The following is a 25,726-nucleotide window of genomic DNA, read 5'->3' as shown; positions in this document are numbered from 1 at the left end:
TCACCCTGATCGAATTTTCTGTAGCTTTTTTTTGTCTATCTCTGTTGTTAATAAATTCAATTCATTACTTTTTTTTGAGAATTTAGCTTGAATCTTATAATTATTATAGAGAACCTTAAAGTTGCCTTTCATGAACAAATAATTTGATATTTAAAATCTGATATAATCATTTCTCGTATTCATTCGAATCCGGTGGATAAGAACCGGTTCTCATCCATACGAAAAAACTATGTCTAGCATCGTATTATATCCAGTTTTCTACGAATATAGAAATGTACAATCATAAGATTAAAACTAGTTTTTTTAGCCGGTGCCTTCGGCACCACGGGGCTAAAAAAACTAGTTTTAATCTTATAATTGTACATTCTATATCCGCGGAAAGCCGTTTATAATACGATACGAGAAATAACTATTAAATCTCTTTTTAATGAAAAGATCATTTTCAGGTTTCTAATTGGATTATTGAATTAAGATTTAGTTGCCGAATGATTAAGTTTATATTGTGTATATTCAGTTTTGGTTTGCTTCAGTCGTTTAGCTATCAATTACATCGTATTATAGACAGTTTACTAGGGATAATAATTTAAAAATTATAGGATTAATTCCAGTTTTTTGGCCCAAAGTAAACGGAAACAAATAAAATAGCTTCACCTTAAAAACATATAAAAATAGTAAAAATAACAAGAAAATAAGGGCAAAATAACCAAAATGTGTTAGACTTCAACTTTTCAAAATTGCTAGTTTTAATATTTCCAGACTGAGGGTCTCAACTTTATTATCCAATAGAAATAGTATTCATCTAGATGGTCACAACAATTAAATGTAATTAAGAATTTTGGTAAGGTTAAATTTTCTTCAATTGTCATATTCCTGGTATGAAATTGGTTACCTATTGGTTTTTGTCTAAAAAATTTACATTTTTAAAAAATTCCATGCTTAATTTTGTAGGTACAATAACATGGATTTTTTATTCAGCTAGTATTTCTAATGAAGGAAAAGTTTATTTTTGATTCTAGAAATATTGTACCTAAAAATCCTACTTAATTGGAAAGTATTGACTTTGTAAAAAATCCAGTTAATTTTTATTTATGACTATTAGAAACGATGCTGTTTGTATGCAAAGTCAGTATAACAAGACATGCCATTAACCCAGCTTGTAGTCAAATACACCCCCTTTGTTATATATACAAAATCCCCACCTATTCCCTTTAAAACTAAGCAAGTACCTTCTATTCTCTATACTTGTATATACGTAACATATAACACTTCTAGACGTCGTATTGTGTGTGTGTATTCTCATTGCAAATTTGATTTCAGTGTAGAAACCAAATTCATGCAAAATTTTGCAAGTTGGCCCCATAGCCTTTCTCTTACCCCTCCCCCCTTTCCATTCTGTTTCCCGCAATTTTTTGCGAACCCCTCCATATAAATTGGCGAGAAGTTAGAACATACCCTAAACGCAATACATGTATAATTACGTTAATGTAATGAGTACAAAAAAATACCCATCTAATTTAAATTTTTTTAATATTTGGATTAAATATCATTATTCTATAATATAAGGTAGTAATAAGCTTTTTTTGTCTGTAGCGAAGGATCTCGCTAACCTTTGAACCTATATGGTTCTTCTTTCCTATGAGGCTCCTTAAAAAGTCCAGAAAACATTTCTAAGTATTATGTGGGAGGGTATCTCCACCTTCCCAATAAGAATTAACCTTCCCCCCCAAAAAATATTTTTTTATCATTTTTAAAAATTCAAATTGAAAATGGGGACGGGTTCGACTTTTCCCCCTTTCACCTGAAGAGCCGCTAGTAGTTATACATACTGCTAATGTTTAAATTCTAGCTTCCCTAAAATAACATACGTAAATTAGCCACTTAAGAGGTATTAAAGTAGAGACAAAAGGACCTTTTTTGTTATGAAGCTACTTTATATTAGACCTTGCGTTTTTTTGCATATTTTTCTTTACCAGATTGGATAAACATTTTTTATATTTGCTTGCAATTTTGATTCTGTCTGGCTCTTTGGAAGAGTCTTTGAGAGGGGGGGGATATAATGAATAATAAGTGGGATTGGGAGGGGTATATTTCGCAAATTTTCATAAAACTAAACACGAAATGTTTTTGTTCTCATGTACACTAGAATTAATTAGCCTTTGACCAATCATAATTATATAAAAATTCAAACTTATACAGGGAGGTATAAACAATAACATTGTGCTGTAAATTACTCTGGTACCCAAAGTTTTACAAATACATTATAATTATCTTATTTGTTGTCTCAAAACTTTGGTTACTTTTATTGAATTTTTTTATCCGTTGATTTAAAACCGGTAAGGTAAAAACTTTTTAACCAATAACTTTAATCTGCAGAAGGAATAATTTTGTTCATCATTGGTGACGTTTATTAATTTACCACCCATTGCTTTTAAAGAACACATTTTGCCTGGTAGAAAAAAAAACAAATAAGTCATATATAACATTTAAAAGGAGCTTTTAAATCCTTGAATAGAATATTTTTTTCTTTCTTTTAAACCTAAAATTGTAAGTGATAGTTCTACTTACTCCCTCCTCCCCTTCCTTAAAGTGCGCCCCGTCGCTTCTAGGGGAGTAGCTTTTGCTTTAAAAAAATTAAAAGTCTAAATTATCTCTATTCCCTGTACAATGTACATAAATGTATGTATGTAATATGCATAATTAAAAATTTGTGGAGGGTCTATAAAAGCTTTAATCCTTTCTATTACATGCTTTAAAGTTAGAATTATAAAATCATGATCATCCCACAGCGCATGTTTGTTTGATTATAGTTATGATCGTGCATTAAAACCATAAGATAAACAACATAATGCTTTAAAAAATCAACACAAATTGCAATATTCTGAAAGTACATTAAAGATTGTCCCCCAAAAAATTAAAAAATTAAATTAGAAAAAAGTTATTGTAATTGGGAATGAGATTAGTAGGTACTAGAAAAGATATTTTGAAGTGTTTTTCCTTTTTTGTTATTTTGTAGAATATAGAAATTTTCATCTAATAGAAAAAGTTTTTAAAAGATAAAATTTAAGTGTCGCCCCCCCCCCCCCCATTTTATTCAATCTTTCCCATTAGAAAAATATAAAGGCTTTCTTTTTAATTATACCTACTACTTATTGAAGTAATTTTTAAAAATCTTTTTAGAGACACCCTGAAATTATGCAGAAGAGTTTTGAAATGAACAAAAAGAGAGAAAGGGTACAGGCTAATTTATTAAAGGAAGGCGCAATGGGGGTACTAAGCAAAAGGGACGGACAGGGGGGTTATACAAACGTGAGGGGTGGGACAAAGGGTGAAATTAAACTACGCGGGACCAACTTGCACATTTACGTTCCTTCAACTCTTTAAAATGCAAATATCTAGCCATCTAGCTGCCTGGCTATCTATCTATCTAGCAAGCTTGCTGGCTTGATATCTAGCTTATTATACTAATCAGTGATCGTTTTCTTGTTCATAAAATGCTTCGTTAGACCATGCAATATTTGTAAAATCAGATATTTTTGAGCAAAACTTTCATATTTTTACTGTAATAGTATTATTAGCCATAAAATATACAATTATTTCAATGTTTAAAAGTACATTAAAATATTTTTGTATAGGTACTAGATTCTTTATTAATGATGAAATGTAAATATTTGATAAAAATTGTCAAAGGCATAGATTATAAGACTTACTCGTAAGCTTATAAACTTTTGGACAGTAAAATTAATTCTTGATCGGATTGTTCAAAGTAAGATTATCCATGAAAGTTAATTTTGTTTATTATAAGTGGATGTACATCAAATTATCGACAATGTTTTTCTAAGTAATTTTACCATTTACTAATTACAAAATAATTTTACGTTTTTTTTATCGATTATTTTGTGATTTTTACGATGCATTTTTTATTACCATGAATTTTCAAAAATTTATTTACTAATTTATAAATTAGTTGTTATTTTAGTTCAAAATGAAAACAAGAGTATGGCGTTGGAGAATATTAGTTTTCTTTCATTTCTATTTGATTTATAACTTTTGTAGCACTCTATTGTACAATAAATGCAAGAAAACACTTTTGACTTACGGAAAAGAAGGGAGAAAATACTTTTTTTCGTAGAAAGATATGATGTTGAAAAGTTAGGTATATAAAATTATTTTTATAAATGTCAAGAAAATTGAACACTTTGTGCAACTGAAGTCTTAGAAAATATAAAGAATTGGCTTGCATTGCATTTTTTTTATGAAATGCGCCGCCACTAGTCACTAGTGTGCATTCACCTCCACATATATTTACATTTAAAAATAATCGGAACTGCATACATTAGAGTTAAAAGGAAAAGGGAGGAAGGAAGTTATCTGAATATACATCTATACTTAAATCTAAACTACATAATATACTGTAATTACTACATTCTCGTTTAGAACACGACAAAATTAAGTATTGCATTTTTGTACTATTACACATACGGGATAAGATTTTCAAATTATTTTCTCAATATATGCAAAATTTGTAATTTATAACTTCTTCGGCCTTTTGGGGTTAATCTCTAATTTTTCATTTTAATATCCGCGGAAAGCTGTCTATAATCAATATGCATGTTTACTCTTGTCATTGAACAAAACACCAACTTTAATTTTATTTATTTACATGTATTATTGCGATTATGAAACACTGTGTGGATGTAATATTATGTTGAAATGAATTCACACTAAAGTTACTCTATAGTGGTGGCCTAGCCTACAGCCAGCAGCATTTTTGTAGCATTCACTCTAAAAAAGCTTAATCTACAAGTTGTTAAATGTCAAATTTTGGCAAAAAAACATTTTTGCATTTCATTAGTGCTCAATTAGACTTATTTGTGTCTTCAATTTATCATCTTGGTTAAGTTCTTGTGAAAGATGTTCTATGGAAAACATTCATTTTTTCAATAATGGCTTGAACAAATGTTTTTTTTTATTTTACAAATTAGGTTAGGTAATAAACTAAACAAACAAGTAATTTAAAAAATGTATTTGACTATTTTTAGAGTGGACAACTGGCATAAATAATAGTGATGAAGCAGCAGCTAGCATAGCACTTGCACCAATGGATATATTATTACTTGGATCTTACACCAGATTTTCATGTTTTCTTATAAAGTGAAACTTACAGCGGGATAAAATAGCGGTTCCCCCTTCCACTCCCTTTATCCCCTCCCCTCCTACTGGATAAAGAAACTGAATATAAATAAAGTTCCATAATAGCAACCTAAAGTAATGCCAATTTTTGTAATAATATCCATTTATATTCTACACATTCTGGTACGGGAGGTAGATGTACTTTATTGCATATTCCACCAGACTAAAATTTTACAGATCAGATGATTTCTTACTTATAATCTTTAAATCGCAGTAGGTATCTTTTTAGTTCAGTTTACAACAGAATTCTATAATTATTGATAAATATTATGATACATTATTTTAAAAGGGTTTCATTAAGGTGGTTTTCTTTAAGTTTCTAAGAGCGTTATATACCAATATTAATCGATTTAAGGAAACTTTTAAAAAGGTATATGTTTTATGTAACTCTCCACTCAAGGTAGGGACCCTGTCCCGATCTTGTATTGGGTCTTTTAAATTATCTACTAGCGTTGGAAATGCAAACACAGCATTTTGCAAGCAGACGATAAAGGCCTCTGCCACTTGGGGCATGTAGATGTCTGGGCATCAATACGTCAATTTAGAAAGTTGAGAAAGTATATATCAAAAAATGGTTGGAAGCTTTTTTTAATAATGGCTTGGTGTTAATTATTTTTCTAACATTACTCTTCCCTGACTTTTGTTTTGAATGGGAAAAGGGGCACAGTGCAGCGGGGGTGAAAAGTTAATTGTGCTTTTGATTGATGAGACACAAAAGAAACTTTATAGATGCTAGTACTGGAGTGCCTACAACTCCTCCAAAATATTCAGAACCGCAGTTTATTAAAACAGTAAAAGCAGTCGTTTCCCCTTCGGACAAGTTTCATAATTAGTCCTTTTTATTCTCGTATAAAGTAACAGGATGCCTGTATGTCCTTCTGCCTGTTTTCCTTTACATCGATGCTTTATTTTAGTGGAAGGGTGCCTCTATCTTCCCAAAAGAAAATTTCCTCCAGAAAAATATTTTTAAATCACTTTATATATCCATCAATATGTTTTAAGCAGATTTCTTTCTGTTTTTGTGCTTTGCTACTTAAGGGTTTGTTAAGATAATAGGTATATTTTATCTAAATATATGAATGACCTAACCTTTATTTTTGAAAAAAATTTCAGTTGTTATCTTTGTAATTACTATCTCTTTTTAATTGATTTTAATTAGTTTTTTTTTATTTTTTGTTTATTAACGTCATAATGATGCAATTAGAAACTGATAAAATGTTTTTAATATCTTTTTTTCAAATTTTTGCTTATTATTGTACTGTACATTAAAATATGTAGTGTAGATCAAATTTTTTTTCCTTTTATTATTATGATTGAAATCATGGCTTGCAAGCTTCATTCTTGTACCATTTTGGATTATCCAAGGAGATACGTTTAAATGTAAAAAGTTCTTGCCTTTACAATGTTTCATAAAATGTTATCTATATTTTCTTAATTTTTCAAGTATCATCTGAAGTGGATAAATGAATAAAATATAGTTTTACAATAGTTCTTGGTAAAGCTGACAATAATAGTTAAGTACCTAGGTATTTTAGGTTTAATAACTTTCATAAAAGTTAATATTGCGTAATTTTGAAAATAAAATATTCAGATAACAAAGTTATATAATTGAATCAAAATTTAAATTGTTCATTATAGAAAGGGGGGAGGCAAGGCGGGTGTGATATTTTTGAAACCAATTCAAATGAACTCAACTTAAAACAAGAGTTACAGCACTGAAATTTGGCATGGCAGTGATTTAAAGAGGTATAATGTGAAAATGTAAAGAAACGAAGGCGGAACCGCCGTTTCCCGCCGAAATTATTTGCCAATTAGACAATTTTGAATGATCTAAAATAAACTTATTTTTTTGTCAAACAAAATTTCCCTATATTTTTACTTTACACTTATTTTTTGAATAGTGACATGTTTGAAGTATTACAAGAGTCAAGGAAAAATATATGGGATGCGGCGGTTTTCGGCGAAAGCGGCGGTTTCGACGCCGTTTCTTCATAGTTTCACATTGTACCTCATTAAAGCGACTGCCATGCCAAATTCCATTGCTGTAAATATTTTTTGTTGAGTTCCTTTGACTTTTAGTTTTTGTTTGAAAAGTGTCACTTCCGCCCCATCCCTTTAATATTTATACCCTGTAGGTACCCAAAGATCTTACTAACTTCTGAACGGATTATCGGATGCTTTTCAGTAATGCTTGTTTTTAACAAGATAAGTTATCTAGGGAGAAGAGATTGGGGGGGGTCTTACCCAGACACTAGGAGCGCAACTGCCTCTATTAAAATAAAAAATGAAATTTACATCTTTAATTATTTAAATTTTTATTTGTACTTTCATTGAAATTACTTTTTAAAGTGCCTTGCTATATTTAAAAAAAAAAAAAATTTTAATGGGATATTTCTTCTAATATGTTATCAAATATTTGGTAAATGAATGTTTAAAATTGATAACTTTTATAAGCTCTGAAATCCTAATTATAAAAATTGTTTTGAAATTAATGTATGCTCCTTCTCTCTCTTTATACACGTCATTGATATTAGGCCTGCTTGTGCAACCTTTAAAGATTAAATTGGGGATATTCTTTTTCTCAAGGAGTTTTTGTCACAAGTATTTTAAATAAGATAGCTTTTACCCGATTTTTTCAAGGATAACGGCTGCCAGTACTTGTTTAGTTCTATTTTTTAAAAATACTAGCGGCTACACCCCTAGAGGCTCTAGGAATCCTTAAGGGAGGGTGAAAGTCTACCCCCCCCCCCCATTTTACATTTTAGTTTGAAAAAAAAAGTAAAACGATTTTGGGGGGAATTTTTAAAGTGACGATTTCTCTTGGTAGGGTGGTAATATCCTCCCCCAAAATAGTTATGAACCTTCCCAGGACCTAAGAAGAGCCACACTAATCTTGTTATGTTTAACTTTTTTGTAAATTATCCTAATTCTTCATGAAAATATAAAATAGTTTCAAAACAAATTTGAGTATATAACTGTTAAAATTTGTTTTCCCATTAAATTTGATAGTTGAATATAAATAGAATATATTTAATCTGGAAAATACTCATGAAAAGCAAAGATTTTCTTAAATAGGGTTTCTTTCGTTAGGGGTATTTAATTTTAATTTTGTTGGAGGGAAATGTATAATGCAAAACTCTTAGGGAGATATGTAAATTTATTAACTTGAATTTACTTTTATGGATGTTGTCACCCTAGTAATTTTTTTATATACTAGCGGCTACGCCCCTAGAGGCCTCTAGGGACACGTAAAATTGTTTTTTAATCCAGATATTTATAAAAAATATTTAATCGGCGATTTCTCTGGGGAGGGTTGTGTTGGTACCATTCCCCAAAATAGCTATACACCTTCCCAGGACATATAAGAAGGTACCCAGTAAAGGAGAACCATATCGGTTCAGCGGTTAGCAAGATCCTTCGGTACAAACATGATACAGACAGACAAACAGACAGAAATCATTTTACTTTATTATATGGATATATATGAAGATAAATAAAACATAAGAAACATTGAACAAATTATAGTCAATGCTTATTTATTTTCAGACAATGGCTGTAGCTTTGGAACTTTGTGCCCTTGTTCCCACCAGCAGAAGATTTGTTGGACCTGTTCTTTCATCTACAGCCACCGTAATCAGCTGTTGCTTACAACAATAGTCACCATGCCGTAATTCAGCTTATTCTAATAGTTAGCATGATGCCATAGATTAAAAAAGGTAAGGATTTTTAGTTTTAGTCAATCTTACCTACAATAAGGATAAGTATGGACAAGGCTTTGTTTATTTTTCTGGCGCAATTGACTGATATTTAAGACCCAATTGAAATCGGCACACTGCCACCCCCCTTTGGAGGAGTTACATGTAGCACCTGTCTACGTAAAGAATAGTTATTTATCGCATCGTATTAAAGACAGCTTTCTGTGGATATGAAGATGAAAAATTATATCATTAAAATCGTTTTGTTAGCCCTGTAGCCCCGAGGGGCCGAAGGCCTGGGCTAACAAACTGGTATTGATTTTAAGATTTTTTTATATTCGTGGAAATTGTCTGTAATACAAAGCGATGAATAACTATTCTTCATGTATAACTGATTTTTTGTTTGGCTGAGAACCGGTTCTATTGTAGCGGATATTAATCTGTTTTGAAGCCACAATGGAATATTTTTTCTCGTATTCATTCGAATCCGGTGGATAGGAACCGGTTCTCATCCATACGAAAAAACTATGTCTAGCATTATGTTATATCCAGCTTTCTACGAATATAAAAATGTACAATAATAAGATTAAAACCAGATTTTTTAGCCCGTTCTCGGCACCTCGGGGCTAAAAAAAATTGTTTTAATCTTATAATTGTACATTCTATATCCGCGGAAAGCTGTTTATGATACGATGCGAGAAATAACTATTCCTTCTTCTGGTTAATATCTGTTTTTAATCAATTTAATATAAGTTAGTTGTAATTGAAATAATTAACAATTAAAAAAGAAACCTTCTATAATAAAAAGTCACATCCGTATAAATCCCTATATGTTTTCCTTTTTAGTTTTTATTAGTAATTTTAAACAAAAATTAATAAAAAATATTATTAAAGTCTGTAAGGAATTTTATATTTTCAAATAAAATTTTGATGTTTTAGGTCTTCAAAACCAATAAGGCTTCTTAAAAGAAGCCTAAAACTCCAAAATGGCGTACCTACACAAAAAATTCAAAAAGTACGCAGCCGCCAAAGGCGGCGAAAAAGACGGCAGCTGTCCGCCGACAGCTTTAAGGCACAGCGTTGGCAGCTTAGTTAGTGATAGCGGTGGCCCGGCTACTGAAAAGCGGCTGCTGGATGAAGAGGCGAGGGAAACTGATAGCCCGTTGCCGGCTAGCTTTAAAAATACACTACACAGGAAAATATGTGTTTGGAAAATTTTTCTACTCCTATTTCAGGCGTTGAGCATGAATTTTACTTTTTAGTGGAATGCCTTGGTAGCTTCATAGTTAAAACTTAAAATAATGCAAATTTAGGGCCTTTTAACAAACATTGTGCAATAAATTGAACTGAAACTTTAGACAACGATTTTATTTGACTGTGAAAGAGGGTATTTTTTTCGCTTAATTCTGAAAAGTTGGGTGTTGATGTGTAGTCAAATGTTCTTATTAAGTCAAAGTGTTCTTAACTATAGCAAATGTATATATATGAACTGAACAGTGTGACTTAATATGAGCTTTTGATTACAATTACGCGAAAAAAATTATCCTCTTAATAGCAGATTTATTGTTGAAAAGTATTAAAATAAACCTAATTAACACATGTTTTAAAAATTAGGCTTTATTACTGTGATATATGTAGAATAGCGTTTAGACTTAAAGAGAATCTCAACAAACACTTAACACTTAGGTAATTAAATTTTTAAGTTTTTAATGATTTCCTGTAATGCTAATTTTCTAAATATTCTGTTGTTTCCATGTTTGAAATTTGGCCTTTCTTCGCTATTTTTCAACAGATTTAAATTTATCCCTCCTACTGGATGAACGAACTGACCATTAAATTGACGACAAATTTTCCCCCGTCATTATATACACGTATTCTATATTCATTATCTATTCATAGTTATTTATACCCATCTATATGTCATGCATCTATTTATCATCAATTTCTGTATTAAGGTCTCACAAGTTGAAATTAGAGAATGGTGTTACAACCTCTGAGCTTGAAATGATAAAAGAGCTGGGAGAGGATGGAAAGGTGAGTTCCTTGTAATGATGAAATTGTCCCTTAGAATTTAAACTTTGATTTAGCTACTAGTCTGTTCTTCTCGTATTGTCAAACAAGAGGAAATGATTTCCATGTTAGTAATCTAAATTGACGACAATTTTTTTGCATGTCATAATATCCAGGTATATTCTACGACCATTTCCAGGATCTACACAATATTTTGCAGGTGGAGCTGGACAACCCAACAGACACAGAACCTGCCAGCTCTGCTACAACTGATAAATCCATCTTGGCGGAGGCTGGCGCCAGTGCTAGCACCAGCCAGATGACCACAAGGTCGAGTCCTAGCACCAAACAACAGGAGACTCCTACTAGAGCCTCGCCTTCGGATAATAATCTTAAGAGAAAGGTATTATTAATTTATTTTAACGTGTTCCGCAAAACTATGATTCCCTCCTACTGCACTGTATGCATGTCTTTATGAAACGCTTTTGGCGGGGTTTAAATATTAATTTTAAGCCTGTAGTTTTAATAAATAATAAATTGTTTTATATATTAATTATCAATCAAAATTTATATACCTATACGATTGATAATTTCACATTTTACATAAATTATGAAAAAAATTGATGATTTTAAAAATTACAAAAGTATATTAACTATTAAGACACATTGTCTATGCATGCTTTTATTTGACATGTCAGCATTTGCCTCTATTAAAATATCATTTAGATCGTAATGACTTTTTAATAACTTCAATAGACTAATAGGGGAGTCGGATGACCCACTTTTCGTAATCAAACCTAAAATACAAAGGAACTTGTCAAAATTTTTTTTTTTTTTAAATAAGTTTGTCAAATGATTTAAAATTGTCTAATTTAGCGAGATAAAGCAAAATAAAATTCCGTGGGAAACGGTTTAAGCATTAGTGGTGGTTCCGCCGTTGTTACTTAATCTATAATACAAAGTAGAACGATGCCTGTCTGTCCGTTTGTTTGTTTGTACCAAAGGATCTCGCTTACCGCTGAACCGATCGGGTTCTCCTTAACAGAGTAGCTTCTCATAGGTCCCGGGAAGGTTTCTAACTGATACTTCCACCCTCCCAAGAGAAATCATAAAATAATCGAGAAAAAAAATTCACTTGTAACTTTTTAATACAGTCAATATTTTACTCATTAGGTGGCGGGAGAATCACAAGATGGCGAAGCTTTTTATCATCACTCAACCTCGGCATCTCCCAGTACGGATAGGGAGAGTAATACAAGTACCAAAGATATACCTTTTGATATGGGATTAAGGTAAAAATAAAGGAAGTTTCACTAGACATTTACTGATATTCTTTAAGATTTTATAAATATTGTTGAAAACATGGAAGATACAACATAATGATAAGATTAGATGCCAAAGGATTTATTTCGTCTTTGTCATTTGTGCTTTCCCTTAAAGTGTCTAGCAAGTACAGAACCCTCCCTTTTTGCAATAAATTTAAAATAAGGTTGCAGGGGTCTATTTGTCTACATCTAACCCTACAAGTAATCTACCCTGTACCCGAATTAACCTACCCTACCTAAAGAAAAAAACCATCAACACGAAAATCTACCCCCATCCACTTATCTTCAATTTATTTTAAAATAAGGGGGGAGGTCACTTTAAGGTGATCCGACGAGTTATTTTAATAAATTTGGTGAATATACCATATACCCTCCCCCCTATAACAAAAAAATCTTTGTAGTAAATGGCATAATATCAATGAATAGGAAACAATTTTTCATATAAAAAAATTATTTAATTGATAGTCTTGAAAACAATGAATAAAATGTCTTACCCAACAATATTTTTCAATATAATTCATGAAAAGTGAATTACCTAAGCAGTTTATGCATGTATGTAAAAGTATATTGTAGATAATAGTTCGTGAATTCATTGATTTTTATTAGCAAATCTACATGATAAGTATTGCATGTTCGTATGTTTGTCAATCTACTCTATGTATAGGTACTATTTAACTGTTCTTTTTCTTTAAAAATTTTTAATGTCCGCATATTTCTACTTTGTTAACCGACAATTTTACTGTCCTTGTTCTATGTGAAGGGTTGAAGAAACATTATAAAATATAATTTTTCTAGGCTGGGTGGTGAATTCGGGTTCAGAGAGGGCGCCTTTGTCCCTAGCCGGCCTTTCCAAACTCCTTCGCACCACACAGATTCCAGGTAGAATTAAGCTTATACCAACAACGAAATTAATTCAGAAAAAAAACACAAAAACTACGTGATTTTCAGTTGTCGTTGGGTGCATCACATAAGAAAATTGACTTTTTATCAGCCCCCCAAATATTATTTTAGATTTATTTCACTTTGTTGGCAATTCTTTATTCCTTGGTAGAATTTTATCCATTTGCTAGTTGTTTTTAGGGATGTATGGTTTCTAGTATATAGCCAAAATATTGCTATTTTTACAGATATTCTGGGCTGCCGAGAGAACACATGAGACAGCCAGAACCCCATCCTAGTCTACAACAACCGGAACTAGGCCGCTACCAACCGGCTGCGGCTGCCTTTCCCCTACCTAAACCTGAACCCAGGCCACCCAGCCACCATCCTATCCGGCTCCCAAGCCACCATTTACCCCATGAAGGGCAGCATAGGCTTCCAATTCATTTACCCAACGCAGAGCTTACCCCCAGTATACGTCAACCAACTACTGTTTATCAGCAGTTGCGTCATCCGCAGCCCCATAGGCCGACATTAGAGCATCCAGCTACTGTCAGGCTGGTCAAACCGTATCCTGAACATCCTTCTGCAGGTGAATATTTTTTTCCACAACAGCTTCGAAACCGATTGCTGTCCAGTGGATAAGAACCGGTTCTCAGTCACACTAAAAAATCATGTATTGTATCTTATTTTATCCAGTTTTTTTACAAACATAAAAATGTACAATCATAATTTTGTTAGCTCGTGCCTTCGGCATCTCGGGTCTAATAAAACTGGTTTTAATCTTATAATTGTACATTTTTATTTCCGCGGTAAGCTGTTTATGCAAAAAATAACTAATGTAGGTAGGTATAGTTTTTTTTACTTTATAAAGTTTCAAAAAGGAAATAGTTACATTTTAGAGAATTGTCTTTAGAAAAATAACTTACAAGTTCTTATTTCTTTACCATATCTTTAATGATTTATCTATCTATCTATATCAGGTGATCTTCAACAGCAAGCCCACCTAAGAGAACAGTATCTCCACCACCATCAACAACAACAACACCAGCAGCAGCAAAGTGATAAAAGTCATTATTCCAAACAGCTGAGCAGTCAGTCAACTTTTCAAACCAGTGCTTTTAGGTTTGTATGTATATCATTTGTATGTGTAGCTACTCTGCAACTAGTTTAAATCAATCCTGTTGAGAGAATGACTATCACCCAAACGAACTTCAAGAATTTAATATACTCTCTACGCCTTTCATCTCCCCGTTTAAGATTTAACATTACATATACTGCATATATCATAACCCTTTTTTATACATAATTGATTATTATATCTTAATAAAAATATTACATATTGTTCTTGAAGCGTTACTGATGGAAATAAAGTTCTCATTTTGGTTAAATTAAAATTTTTGTTTTTCTAGGCCTTCCTCTTCTGGTCGCCTGGAGCCTGTGCGGCCCGAACCTGTTCCAGCCAATCTATCCAGGTACACTTTATTAAAAGTATAATACTCAAGGAGAAAGGGGACATTGGGCTGTTTATTACACCGAAAGTTTTGTTTTCTTATTCATTAGCCAACCTACTTTGGGGACGTTTAATGAATTTTGATTAGTTGGTTCATTAAGTTGAGTGACCTGCAGGGCTACCAATAACCCAATATAATATTAACATAACCTGACTTGAATTAATAAACGGGAATTTGGAAGGTTATCAGTCCAGTGCTCAACAGTACACCTATATATTAAAAAATCATATTTCATTTAATTTAGACCAAAACATGAGGCAACTGGTCCAACTGATATGACCAAGAAGCCTTTAGTTTTAAGTGCCAGCTCTTTGGAGAAAAGAATAAATGAGGTAAAATAGATATACACTCAATGATGACAACATTTATAATGAAGCATGTATTGTAAATATCAAGACCAAACATAAAGACATTCCATCCACTAATAGAGTTATTTATTGCCGGTCGTACAGAAAAATAAAGTAGAAGAGTTTATACTTTATGACATGCTAATCAGAAGAATCTTGACAATAAAATTGTATGACAGCCTTTGAATTCCAATTCTCCCACGTACAGAAAAACAGACGAACGGTCGAACAGAGTAAGTTATACCTAGAGTTGTTTTGTGAAATGCTTTTTTTTTTGTTTTGGTTTAACGTAAACTATATTATATTTAAAATAAATGTACATAACTTAAAATGTATTAGTTAAAAATAAACTAAGCCTTATTGTTCCAGAATTAAAATTTTAAGAATCATTACTTAGAAAACAATTAAGGTTATTTTTTAATTTCATTTGGTTGGTAACATATTAAGATAAAAGTACATTTACTTGATATTGTTAAAATATAACCTAAAATGCTTAAGATTAATCAAAACTATTTTTTATGACACATTGTATTAAAAAAGAAACTACAATTATATTAAAAAGAATCACTCTAATCTAACATAATATTTCTTTTGTGACATCTATTGTTAAAATAATGAACTAAAATATGATTCCAGGTTATAAGTCAGAATCAGGCCATAGTAGAGACTATGGACCCTCTGTGGAAGGGCCGCTACATGCGCCAGTCTAGTCGGGAGGCCAAGGAGAGCCAGAATGCCTCCTCCTCCTCTGCCCCACCTGTCCAGCACCCCGCTGCAGGGGACAGTGGGGACAAGAAGGGTGTGGGAGGAAGGAGGTATAGCGGCACTGGTCTGCCCAGTATTGAAGGAGCTAACTCTAGTCAGGTTAGTAATGAACACAAACGTACAAAGGATGGCTATTTTGAGCTATATAGTTGAAATGGGGTGTATACGCCCCCTTAAGTTATGGGCTATGAAAAATGGATTCATTTACCTTGAATAATAATGTCTGTTAGGAATTAATTTGTTTATTTTTTTTAATTCAGGAAAGAAAGTATCCAGGGCCCAGTGACTTCCAAAGCAATCCAGCTGATTTATCCAGATCTACCCAAGTTCCCAGTGATCCTAGGCATTAATGACTATTGAAATATTTTATCTTGCTATTGTACTTTCCCCGTATTCTTGCAGTTTCTTAATTTCCAAAAATTTACATTATCCACCATTATATAAAAAACAATGAGAATTTAATACCTAATATGTGTAATTATGTGTATACTTCAGCTTACTTATTTTAAGGAATGCATGAATTTTTTCCACTACTAGTTTGGAACCAACCAATCAAAATTCAATTAAAGTACCTAATGCTTCCGAGTGAACGAATATGATAAACAATTGGGTACCAGTGTAAATTACGGTCCAATGTCCCCTCACTCCCTGAAGGAATTCTTGCAGAAGCGTCTATTATCACCAGTTCTCGTCCTGTTTTCTTGTAGCTTATTTTTTAAAAATTAGTAGTGTTACCTGATCTTTCATCTATAGTTATCCATGCCCCAAAAGGTCATACCAACAGTCAAGTGACCCCCAACGGAGTATTCAAGGTGGTGGAGAACCCCCTAGAGTTTTGTCCCTCGGTCCAGGAGTAAAGGATAGGCTAGTACAGCTACAGGCTAAACAGCCCTCAATAGTTACACAATCTCAACATCAAATACCTAGGAAAGTTGTCTTATTTACACAATGAATTATAGTTAAAATCCTAGTATTTTTCATCATATTTAGATAAATAAAAGACAAATAAGGGGGGGGGGGAGTTTTGCCACTTTCACTTACTCCGTGATTGTTAGGCTAGGTATTAATGCGAGACTACAGGTTTCTTCTCCAACTTTTTTCCCTCATTCATGAACTTTATTGTTTATTTTTGATACTAAAATGAGACATTTTAAAACAAACAGGCATCCTTTGGTAACAAGCCACCAACTGCAGCGGCCATCCCAAGCACCACCCCAAGGACCTGACCTTAAACTTCCTCTGAATTTAAGTGGGGACCCCGGGAGTGGGGTGAGTAGTCGTCCCAAGGAGATCAATATTGTACCTGTCACTGGCGATTCTGTTAAGGTAATTGCATCGTTCTATCTTTTTGAAACTTTTGTTTATTGTAAGCTAGCTAACCCGCGACCGTGGCTCAACACGTAGCGCATCCGCTCGTCGTCGGGAAGGTGTTAGGTTCGAATCTCGGTCCGACACCGCGTCATAACTAAAGACGTCAAAAATGGTTCCCACTGCTACTATGTCAGATGCGCGACGTAAATAGTTAGAGTGGGGGGAATGCCTTGGCCCAAAACAGGCGCAACTCGTTACCATGCACAGTTAGGACTTCTCAGACAAAGGTCGTGCATCACAGAGAGTTGGTTGTCTGTAATGTACTGTACCACGGGTATGAGGTGAAGGACCAAGAGTCTGGCCTTGAGTTGACAAGATGACTGTTCAGTCCAGGTGCAACTCACCCATACGACATTAGCACAACATTAGCAAGCTAAATTAAAATTTTAAAAGTTACAAAAATATTTTATTAAATTAGTTTTGATTTAATATGACTAGGTAGACAGACAATTTTTTTGTTTGAATTAATGACTGAACTTGCGAAATAAATACATTTTAAAAATCAATACGCTATTTATCTTTACTCTCAAAATCAGTATTATGAAAATATCCCTCATGTTTTGCAATTATATTCTTTATTCTGGTAAAACAGACTAGACCATCAAAACATAATTTTGCAATTTTTATGAAATTATGAAAATTTGAGTAATTTAGGTATTCTTCTACAAAAATAATTTTATTTTAGTTGGTTACTATAACGATTTTTAGTGGCGCAGCTACTCTATAACTAGGTGTGTCATTACGTCCGTAAAGAAAAAACGAAATTGCTATAATACTCTAGGAAACTTGGGGGATGGTCTATAAAAAATTAGGTGCAAATTCTAGTAATGGTTAAAGAATATACGTGGATATTATGAGAGGGAAAAAGTTGGCCTCAATTTAGGTTGCTAACATGGAACTTACTTATTGGTTAGTTTGTTCATCCATTACGAGAGGAGGGGATGGGGGGTATAATTATTATAGCCCGCTGTGAGTTTCATTCTATTAGAGAACACAAAAATCTGGTGTAAGAATACAAGTAATAATATATCCATTGGTATTGTCCTTCGATTGGCAAAACACCTTTCAGAATATTCATGTTCTTACTATATTACAGTTTACTGTTATACTTTTCTAAAATTATTTCATTGCTGTACTAGATATTATTGTCCTTGTTTTGTTACAACAGACTTCTAAATAATCAAATAAACGTGGATAATAAAAATTGCAAATAAGGGGGGGGGGGGGTAATGCAACCATCTCGTAATCAATGATCAAATGGCACTTAGAATTCGAATTTCGATCTGAAATTTTGCATGAATAATCCTTGGTATGTCTATTTTCCCTAAATCGAACAAGAAGTTGAAAAATTAACGGCTAACGGCTGGCGGCTCAGCCGATTTGTTATTTTTTGGCTATCTTAAGAGCAAATTAGTCACGAAACCTATCTCCACATAATACTTTTTGTCGCTCAAAAACCTTATCAAACATTTCTAGCCGGTAGCTGTTGGTACTAGAAATTTAAAAATGGTTATTGCTATGATTTAACATGAATTAAACCAAAAATATGTTTTAAAAAGTTGATTCCTACGTAATTAATGATGAATTTGCCCTGAAAATAGGCAAAAAAAACGGCTTAACGGCTGAGCCGCCAGCCGTTACTTTTTCAACTTTTTGTTCGATTTAGGGAAAATAGACCTACCAAGGATTACTCATGAAAAATGTCAGATCGAAATTCGAATCATTGATTACGAGATGGTTGCATTAACCCCCCTTATTGGAAAGAGTTTCAAAAATTACAAATAATGCAAATTATTTCAATGATATTAATTTTAAACATTATTTGATTGTCCATGGTAATATTATGTATTATATGTAAAAAATTAATTTCGAATTCTAAGTGCCATTTTATCATTGATTAACCCCCCCCCCCCCCTTTAGTATTTATTCAATTATACATAGAAAAAATAATCTATATTCAATAATATTTATTTCGTTAAAAAAATCCAATAGAATAAATTTTAATTAAATTCATAAGAATATTAATACAAAAAGCATTTTTCTTGTAAGAAGTACCTAGGTATTAATTTTTGCATTAATTGAAGGCGCCTCGGCTAACAAAACTGGTATTTATTTTATGGTTTTTATTTAACATTTGTGGAAAATTTTAAGTAATAAGATGCCATACATTATTTCTCATTATGGCTGTAAACACTAAACAGGTTATAATCCAGCGGATATCAAAAGGTTTTGAAGCCATTCTAAAAAAGCCTTTAAATAATTCTTTTTTATAGGAGGTGTGGTTAAACAGCCAAAGAAAATCCGTGAATATCTCCCAAATGGAGGATATAACTTCCCAAATAGAGGCTGGACTCAAAAGCTCTGAAAATCCTTTCCACCCAGAAAACCCGGAGGGCTCAATTATTAAGGTGGTGTATTATTTTAATTTTCTGCTTTTTCGTATATTTTAAAGTACAATTTTTGTATCATGGGCTGTAAGTTGTTGTTGTTGTTGTATTGGCTGCTCATAGTCCATTTTCGTGTCCAGGGTCGTCATCAGTAGGTGGGGGAGGGGAGGCTTATGGGGGGGGCTCTGGAGGGGGGCGTTGGGCTGTAAGTCAACATTTAGTTAAACTTAAAAACAGAGGGGTGCATAAGGGTGTATTGTAAAAGGGGGGGGGGGTGCATCCACACACCTGGCAAAATTATGGGGGGTTGAATTTGATGCATCCTCCCTTCAACCCCTCTTTACAAGGGTTTACATCCTCATCCTGATACATCTCCTTAATACAGTAAAGTTAAAAAAGCTACACACCCATTAAAAAACTTTTAAAAGGTAAAATTTTAAAGCATAGTCATTTATTAATGATTTCTCTTTTAACTTAAAATGACTCCCATTCTATTGATCCATATAAATGAAATTTTACCTATTGATTTTTGTTATCAGGATTTATTGTTGAAAACTCGAGCTGGTTTAGTCACTACTCAAGCATTCCTACAGGCTCATGCTGAATTACAGGTAAAAAAATAATTCATTGTTTTTCCTAATTATATTTTAGCATCATTATTACAAACCTATTACATTCAAAATATAACTTATTGTAAATTTTTTTTCAGGAAAAAAATAGACAGCAAGAGGAGCAAAGAGAAATGGCTGGTAATGAACCTCTAGATGTTTCTACCTCATTGAAAACTAAAGGTTTACAGCTTTTAAAACTCAGAGAGAGAGATAAAGGGGACAATGGGCTTTTTGTGTTTATTACACTAGTCTACAAAGTTTAATAATAACGTTTTCTTATTCGCTCTTAACAACTTTGAGGACTATAGGACTTTAGTGAATTTTGATCGGTTTGTTCATTAAGTTGAGTGTTCAAACGTTTCAACCACTAATTTGAACCTACAGAAGGGGTAATTTTGTGATTGTCTTATCTCTTTAGATCCCTGTTTTAAACTTCTAATGCTTTTCTCAAAAAATAGTCCTAATTTCCAAAATTGGATAGAATATTAACTGCCATTAAATTGTAATTCTTTACCCGAAAAATAGTAAATTATATTTTAGGACTTGCTAGCAAACAACCTTCTACAGCTGCATCAACTGAAATTGGCGCCAAAACTGAGGAAATGCCAATGCCGCGTAATGTTTTACACACCACGCAGTCGTCAGCTGATCAGCTGTTTACGTGCAACAAATGCCAGGTAGCAAAAATAAATTCTCAATCATAAAATAATACTTTTAAAAAATTAAACACTACTGGAATTCGTTTGGATAACATACAAAAAATTACTTAAACGTTAACTAACATGTAAACTATGAAAAAAGCAAGACTAAAGACGTTTTTCGTTTTATTAGCTATACTAGTTTTGAGTCTACGTTTTATAGTATATCATAAAAACAATAAATTATAGATAGAATTAAAAATTTTACGTAAATCATTGATTTTCACATATTGTTTTCATGATCTATAAAAATAACATTATTGCTAAGCTGTTACTTTTAAAAATATTGATATAATATGTATTTTTCAATACTAGCACTTACTAAAATTGTTCAAGGACAATTTTTCTTGGGAGGGTGGTGGTACCATAAAATAGCTTTAAACCTTTCATGGATCTTTGAAAAGCTACACTGTAAATGAGAACCATATTGGTTCCGCGGTTAGCAAGATCTTTTTGTACAGACAGACGGAAATAATTTAATGGTTTTTAGAGGTGAAATTTCCCTTTAAAATAGAATATTTATATATTTTCAATTTAGGTTACCTTCAAAAGCCTAGAGAACATAGAAGTCCACCAAAGCCATTACTGCAAAGGTCTTTCTGTCACCATTCCTGAAAATTGCACCAGCTCGCCCCGAGTGTCCGACACCAATCCCTACACCCCTGATAATAACAATATTAGAGCTAGCCCGTCAACACATAGAAAGCGCAGGGAATCGTTCCAGCTACCCTCGCCGAAACGTGTTCGGTCCGATTCGTCGGGTTCAGGTAGTTATTTTTTATAAGAAAAGCTCTTTTATAAATAAGTACAGGTCTTTGTTTTATTACCTCTTAGCGAAGCTACTCTATAATTTGAAATGTCGACTTTTTAAGATAGACGACGGATTTTTTGTGAAGATTCCTAAAGTATTACCATGAGCATCCAGTAAATATACTTTGTCCATTGGTCTTTCAGTTATGCTACAACATATTAAATACAAGAGCACATTTAAAACATGTTGTGTGAAAGGTTTCGTGATTTTTAATGCCTTGCCTTATAAATATATTTTGTATTTATGACCACCTATTCTTTAATACACTTAGTCCGTATGTCTAAGTCTAAATATGATTTGATTTTTTGTGTTCCGCTACTTTTGGATGTGTTCTTGACTTTTTATTTAAAATTAAAATAAAGGTCGCTTTTGAAATGTGAAAAATAAAATTTATGACATAATTACTAAAATGGTTTTCTTAACATAAAATAATTTTCTAAGAAGCATATTTTACCAACGAACACACCGTAATATAATAAGTTACGATTTTTAATAACAGCTTCTTATGAACTAAAGGTAAAATGAATTCATCTTTTCTCACCAACCAGGAAAATACTCTAAACTAGATCATAAATATTTGATTGGTTAATATATATTCTATCACTCAATATGAATGGAATGAATATTTATATTAATATTCAATTCTTTAACACGTAAAAAATGTACTTTAATTCTTAGGGCCAAAATCTGAGGGCTTGTTACAAATAGCTCCTACTCAGCCCTCCAGTCAACCTAGATTTTCTTTAGAAAATGATATAAAAGGTAATTTTTAAATTTTCCATTTTCAAAATATATAGATTCTACTTGAATGGGTTAATTTAATGTAGTTTTGACTTTTTCTGTCTTTCTACATCTTTGAAAAGAGCCCCTAGATGCTACGGGAGCAACAACTAGTTTGTACTTAAGTTGTTGTTCTTTTAAAAGCTCTTTTGTGCATTGTTCATTTGAGTTTTTATTTTAAGATTCCGACATAATATGTATATTAGACTATAAAAGTTGGAAAGATTTTTAATCAATATAATAGATTTGAAATCTGCATAAAATTTTAAGGATTTTTTATAAAATTAGTTTTTAGTAGCGAAGCTACTCTATAATTCACTATGTCCGTCCGTCCGTCCGTCCGTCAGTCCGTCAGTCCGTAACGCTATGGGGGAAATGGAATTTACTCAGCTCTTATAAAAGATAGAATGCTGAAATTTTTTGACAACATTCCCATCATTAAGGAGCACAATTGACTATAAAACATCATTGGCAGTCGGACCGCTTTTTAGCAGGTTTTAGGCTATCTTTATATTTTTACATTTTTCTCCATATCTTCAGTGTTTATGGTCCGATTTTCAAAATTTTTTTAGTTATAGATATCAAAATTAAATTTCCCTTCGTTTAAAGAAAACAACGATGAAGGCCAGACTGCCTTTTTAGCAGGTTTTAGGCTATTTTTATATTTTTCACATTTTTCTCCATATTTTCAGTGTTTATGGTCCGATTTTCAAAATTTTTTCAATTATTGATATCAAAATTAAATTTCCCGTCTTTTAAAGAAAACAACCATGACGGCCAGACTGCCTTTTTAGCAGGTTTTAGGCTATTTTTACATTTTTCACATTTTTCTCCATATCTTCAGTGTATATGGTCCGATTTTCCAAATTTTTTAAGTTAAGGATATAAAAATTTGATTTTCTGTCGTTTTAAGAAAACAACCATAGCGGCCAGATTGCCTTTTATCGGGTTTTTGGCTATTTTTATATGTTTTACATATTTCCTCATATCTCTGTTTTTTTTATCCAACTTTTTTGGGATATCAGGATCAAAATGATTTTCCCCATTGTTATGTGCATCTTTAATGTAATTTACTTTGACCATCGTCATCATACAAAATAAAACAAGGTTTCGTGTTTATTTTATCCAATAAAACTATTCTTGATTTTAATAAATACCCTTTAAATCTACTTGTACGTATTCCCATCTATGATTTTTGTGCTTCGCTACTTATGGATGTTGTCATCCTTGTTTATATAATTCTTTATTTAAAGGCGCAAATACAAATTAAGTTAAATAATTTTGAGATCTGTTATTGGTGGATTGAAAACTATCTGCGCTCTGATTGGAGAAGCTTAAGTGACGTACATCATTCAACCAATTAGAGCGTAGGTAGTTTCCAATCCAGCTATCCTATTGGTCAAAATTTATTAACTTAAATCGTATTTGCGCCTTTAAATAAAGAATTATATAAAAAACGAATTTTATAAAAAATCCTTAAAATTTTATGCAGATTTCAAATCTATTATATTGATTGAAAATCCTTAAAACTTTTATAGTCTAATGTATATTAAGGTGTACCTGTACCAAACTTTTGTGGGGTCTTAACTGGCATTAAAGCCACGCCCCTCTTCTCTTTGCCCGGGGTTCGAACTGACAACCCGCAGTCGACCAGCAGCCGAGAGGATCTCTCAACAACTGTGTCTTTCATGCTCTCTGCTGGTACACGACCTTCCATCTCCTCATTGCCCCAGTCTGTTCCAGGTAAGGTTTGCAGCTGTGAGTGATGAGTCCTGCAAACAAACCTTTTAATATATAATTTTATTAAAGCAAAATCTTTTCTACATTTATTGTGTAGATTCTTTGATTTAGGCAAGGTTCTAAAATTGTTATATGATATTTAATATTTTGTGATTTCTCTTGTAAAGTATAGTCAATTTGTCCATTTTAGTTCTGTTTCTTTTACGTGATATAAATATCCATAAATCAGTTGACTTTTTTTAAATGGTGAAGTAAAGCCATAATAAGCAATTTTGAGAGTTACTACTGATTTGTTGATCTTTTTAAGTTAATTAAATTAACTCAATTATTTTGTTGTAGGATCATCTCAGCAGATGAAACCTGGCTTTTCCTTTTCCAATAGCAACAGCAATAGTAACAGTTCCAGCAATCAATCCTTAAGTCTTCCGTCATCAATACAGCAGCCTTCATCACTATCTGGCATGAATCTAACTTTCCAAGGAGCTTTGAGTAGTCAACAGCTGTTAAGACCTGGCCAGCCCCATCATAAACTGTCTCCACGCCTACCCCCAGGTGGAAGTCAACTACCAGCTGGAATACGACTCCTTGCGCCAGGACAATTGACTGGAAGTGCATCTATGACACAGCCACCAATTCCTAGCGGGGTTGTTGCATCCCTGCCTGGATATTCTGGAAATATGGTATCTCCAAGTGGTAGCAGGATACCTGGACCATCCAGCTACCCATCAACATCACCTAGCTACCTGCCAACATCCCCAAGCCACATGTCAACATCGCCTAGTGGCAGTAAACAGCAACAGATGGTTGTGGCAAATAAGTCACCATCCGCGTTGAGTAGGCCACCTGTACCTAACATGGCATCTGCAGGTAGACAATCCTTTAGAAGCGGCTACTTGATAGTTAGTGTATGGTTGGTACGTTTAGTTGAGTGTTCAAACTTTTCTACAGAAAGTGGTAATTTTGTGTATCATTATTTGGGATGTACATCAATTTACGTCCATTGTCTTATCCCTTTAGATCCCTGATTACTAGCGGACAAAATAGCCAGCTACATTAAATAAAAATTACTTTCCCAAATCATAACTTTAACTTATTTTTCTAGATGGTTCCTCTTTGAAAACAAACATAAGCACAGCTTTATCATTAAATACAGGTAAACTTTTATTTTATTTTAAAAGAATAACATTAATATCTATTTTGAATATTAGTTTATTGATGTATGTACCACATTTTAATCAGCTATGCTTTCATATTTTTATCATAAAAACCGTCGTTATCCATGTTATCGTGCATTTAATTGGGCTAGGTCTAATTAAGTACATGTAATCTAAAGCAAGATTTATTGATTGATTGCGTACCTGTCTCAAGAGTATTTATTATTTTAGTATTTATAAAACTTAGGAGTGAATGTATGTGTACCGTTGAATCAACCCAGTCAAATACCAGTTCGAGTCCCGGACAATAATGTGTTCATCAAGCCAGACCAGTCTAGTCAACCACTTGTCAATATTGATGCCAGGTTAGTTTTATTTAACATTAGCGGCGCCCCTAGAGACCTCTATCTAGAGTCACGTGAAATGGTTTCTTTTCAATCTATGTTAAA

At 32.7% G+C, this 25,726-nt stretch overlaps 1 protein-coding gene across 1 annotated transcript in view; it reads left to right on the top strand.

The window, feature by feature from the left end:
- The window catches only part of shn (zinc finger protein schnurri), a 102,982-nt gene that overhangs the window by 42,353 nt on the left and 34,903 nt on the right, over nt 1-25,726 (top strand). The window contains exons 2-26 of the mRNA XM_080172171.1: nt 8,737-8,906; nt 9,825-10,081; nt 10,501-10,571; nt 10,841-10,919; nt 11,116-11,298; nt 12,069-12,187; nt 13,016-13,099; nt 13,348-13,691; nt 14,083-14,224; nt 14,512-14,574; nt 14,858-14,945; nt 15,597-15,824; nt 15,986-16,068; nt 16,497-16,653; nt 16,890-17,051; nt 19,370-19,504; nt 20,023-20,094; nt 20,193-20,274; nt 20,635-20,771; nt 21,331-21,559; nt 22,282-22,365; nt 23,938-24,126; nt 24,463-24,990; nt 25,226-25,276; nt 25,525-25,642. Of these exons, the coding sequence (XP_080028297.1) occupies nt 9,872-10,081; nt 10,501-10,571; nt 10,841-10,919; nt 11,116-11,298; nt 12,069-12,187; nt 13,016-13,099; nt 13,348-13,691; nt 14,083-14,224; nt 14,512-14,574; nt 14,858-14,945; nt 15,597-15,824; nt 15,986-16,068; nt 16,497-16,653; nt 16,890-17,051; nt 19,370-19,504; nt 20,023-20,094; nt 20,193-20,274; nt 20,635-20,771; nt 21,331-21,559; nt 22,282-22,365; nt 23,938-24,126; nt 24,463-24,990; nt 25,226-25,276; nt 25,525-25,642 (3,638 nt within the window). The 5' untranslated portion in view covers nt 8,737-8,906; nt 9,825-9,871. The remainder of the gene's footprint in view (nt 1-8,736; nt 8,907-9,824; nt 10,082-10,500; nt 10,572-10,840; nt 10,920-11,115; nt 11,299-12,068; nt 12,188-13,015; nt 13,100-13,347; nt 13,692-14,082; nt 14,225-14,511; nt 14,575-14,857; nt 14,946-15,596; nt 15,825-15,985; nt 16,069-16,496; nt 16,654-16,889; nt 17,052-19,369; nt 19,505-20,022; nt 20,095-20,192; nt 20,275-20,634; nt 20,772-21,330; nt 21,560-22,281; nt 22,366-23,937; nt 24,127-24,462; nt 24,991-25,225; nt 25,277-25,524; nt 25,643-25,726) is intronic.

The sequence above is a fragment of the Acartia tonsa genome, chromosome 9 (genome assembly GCF_053477335.1).
Source record: "Acartia tonsa isolate MP-2025a chromosome 9, ASM5347733v1, whole genome shotgun sequence".
NCBI lineage: Eukaryota > Metazoa > Arthropoda > Copepoda > Calanoida > Acartiidae > Acartia > Acartia tonsa.
This window is presented reverse-complemented; position numbering and strand designations above follow the sequence as displayed.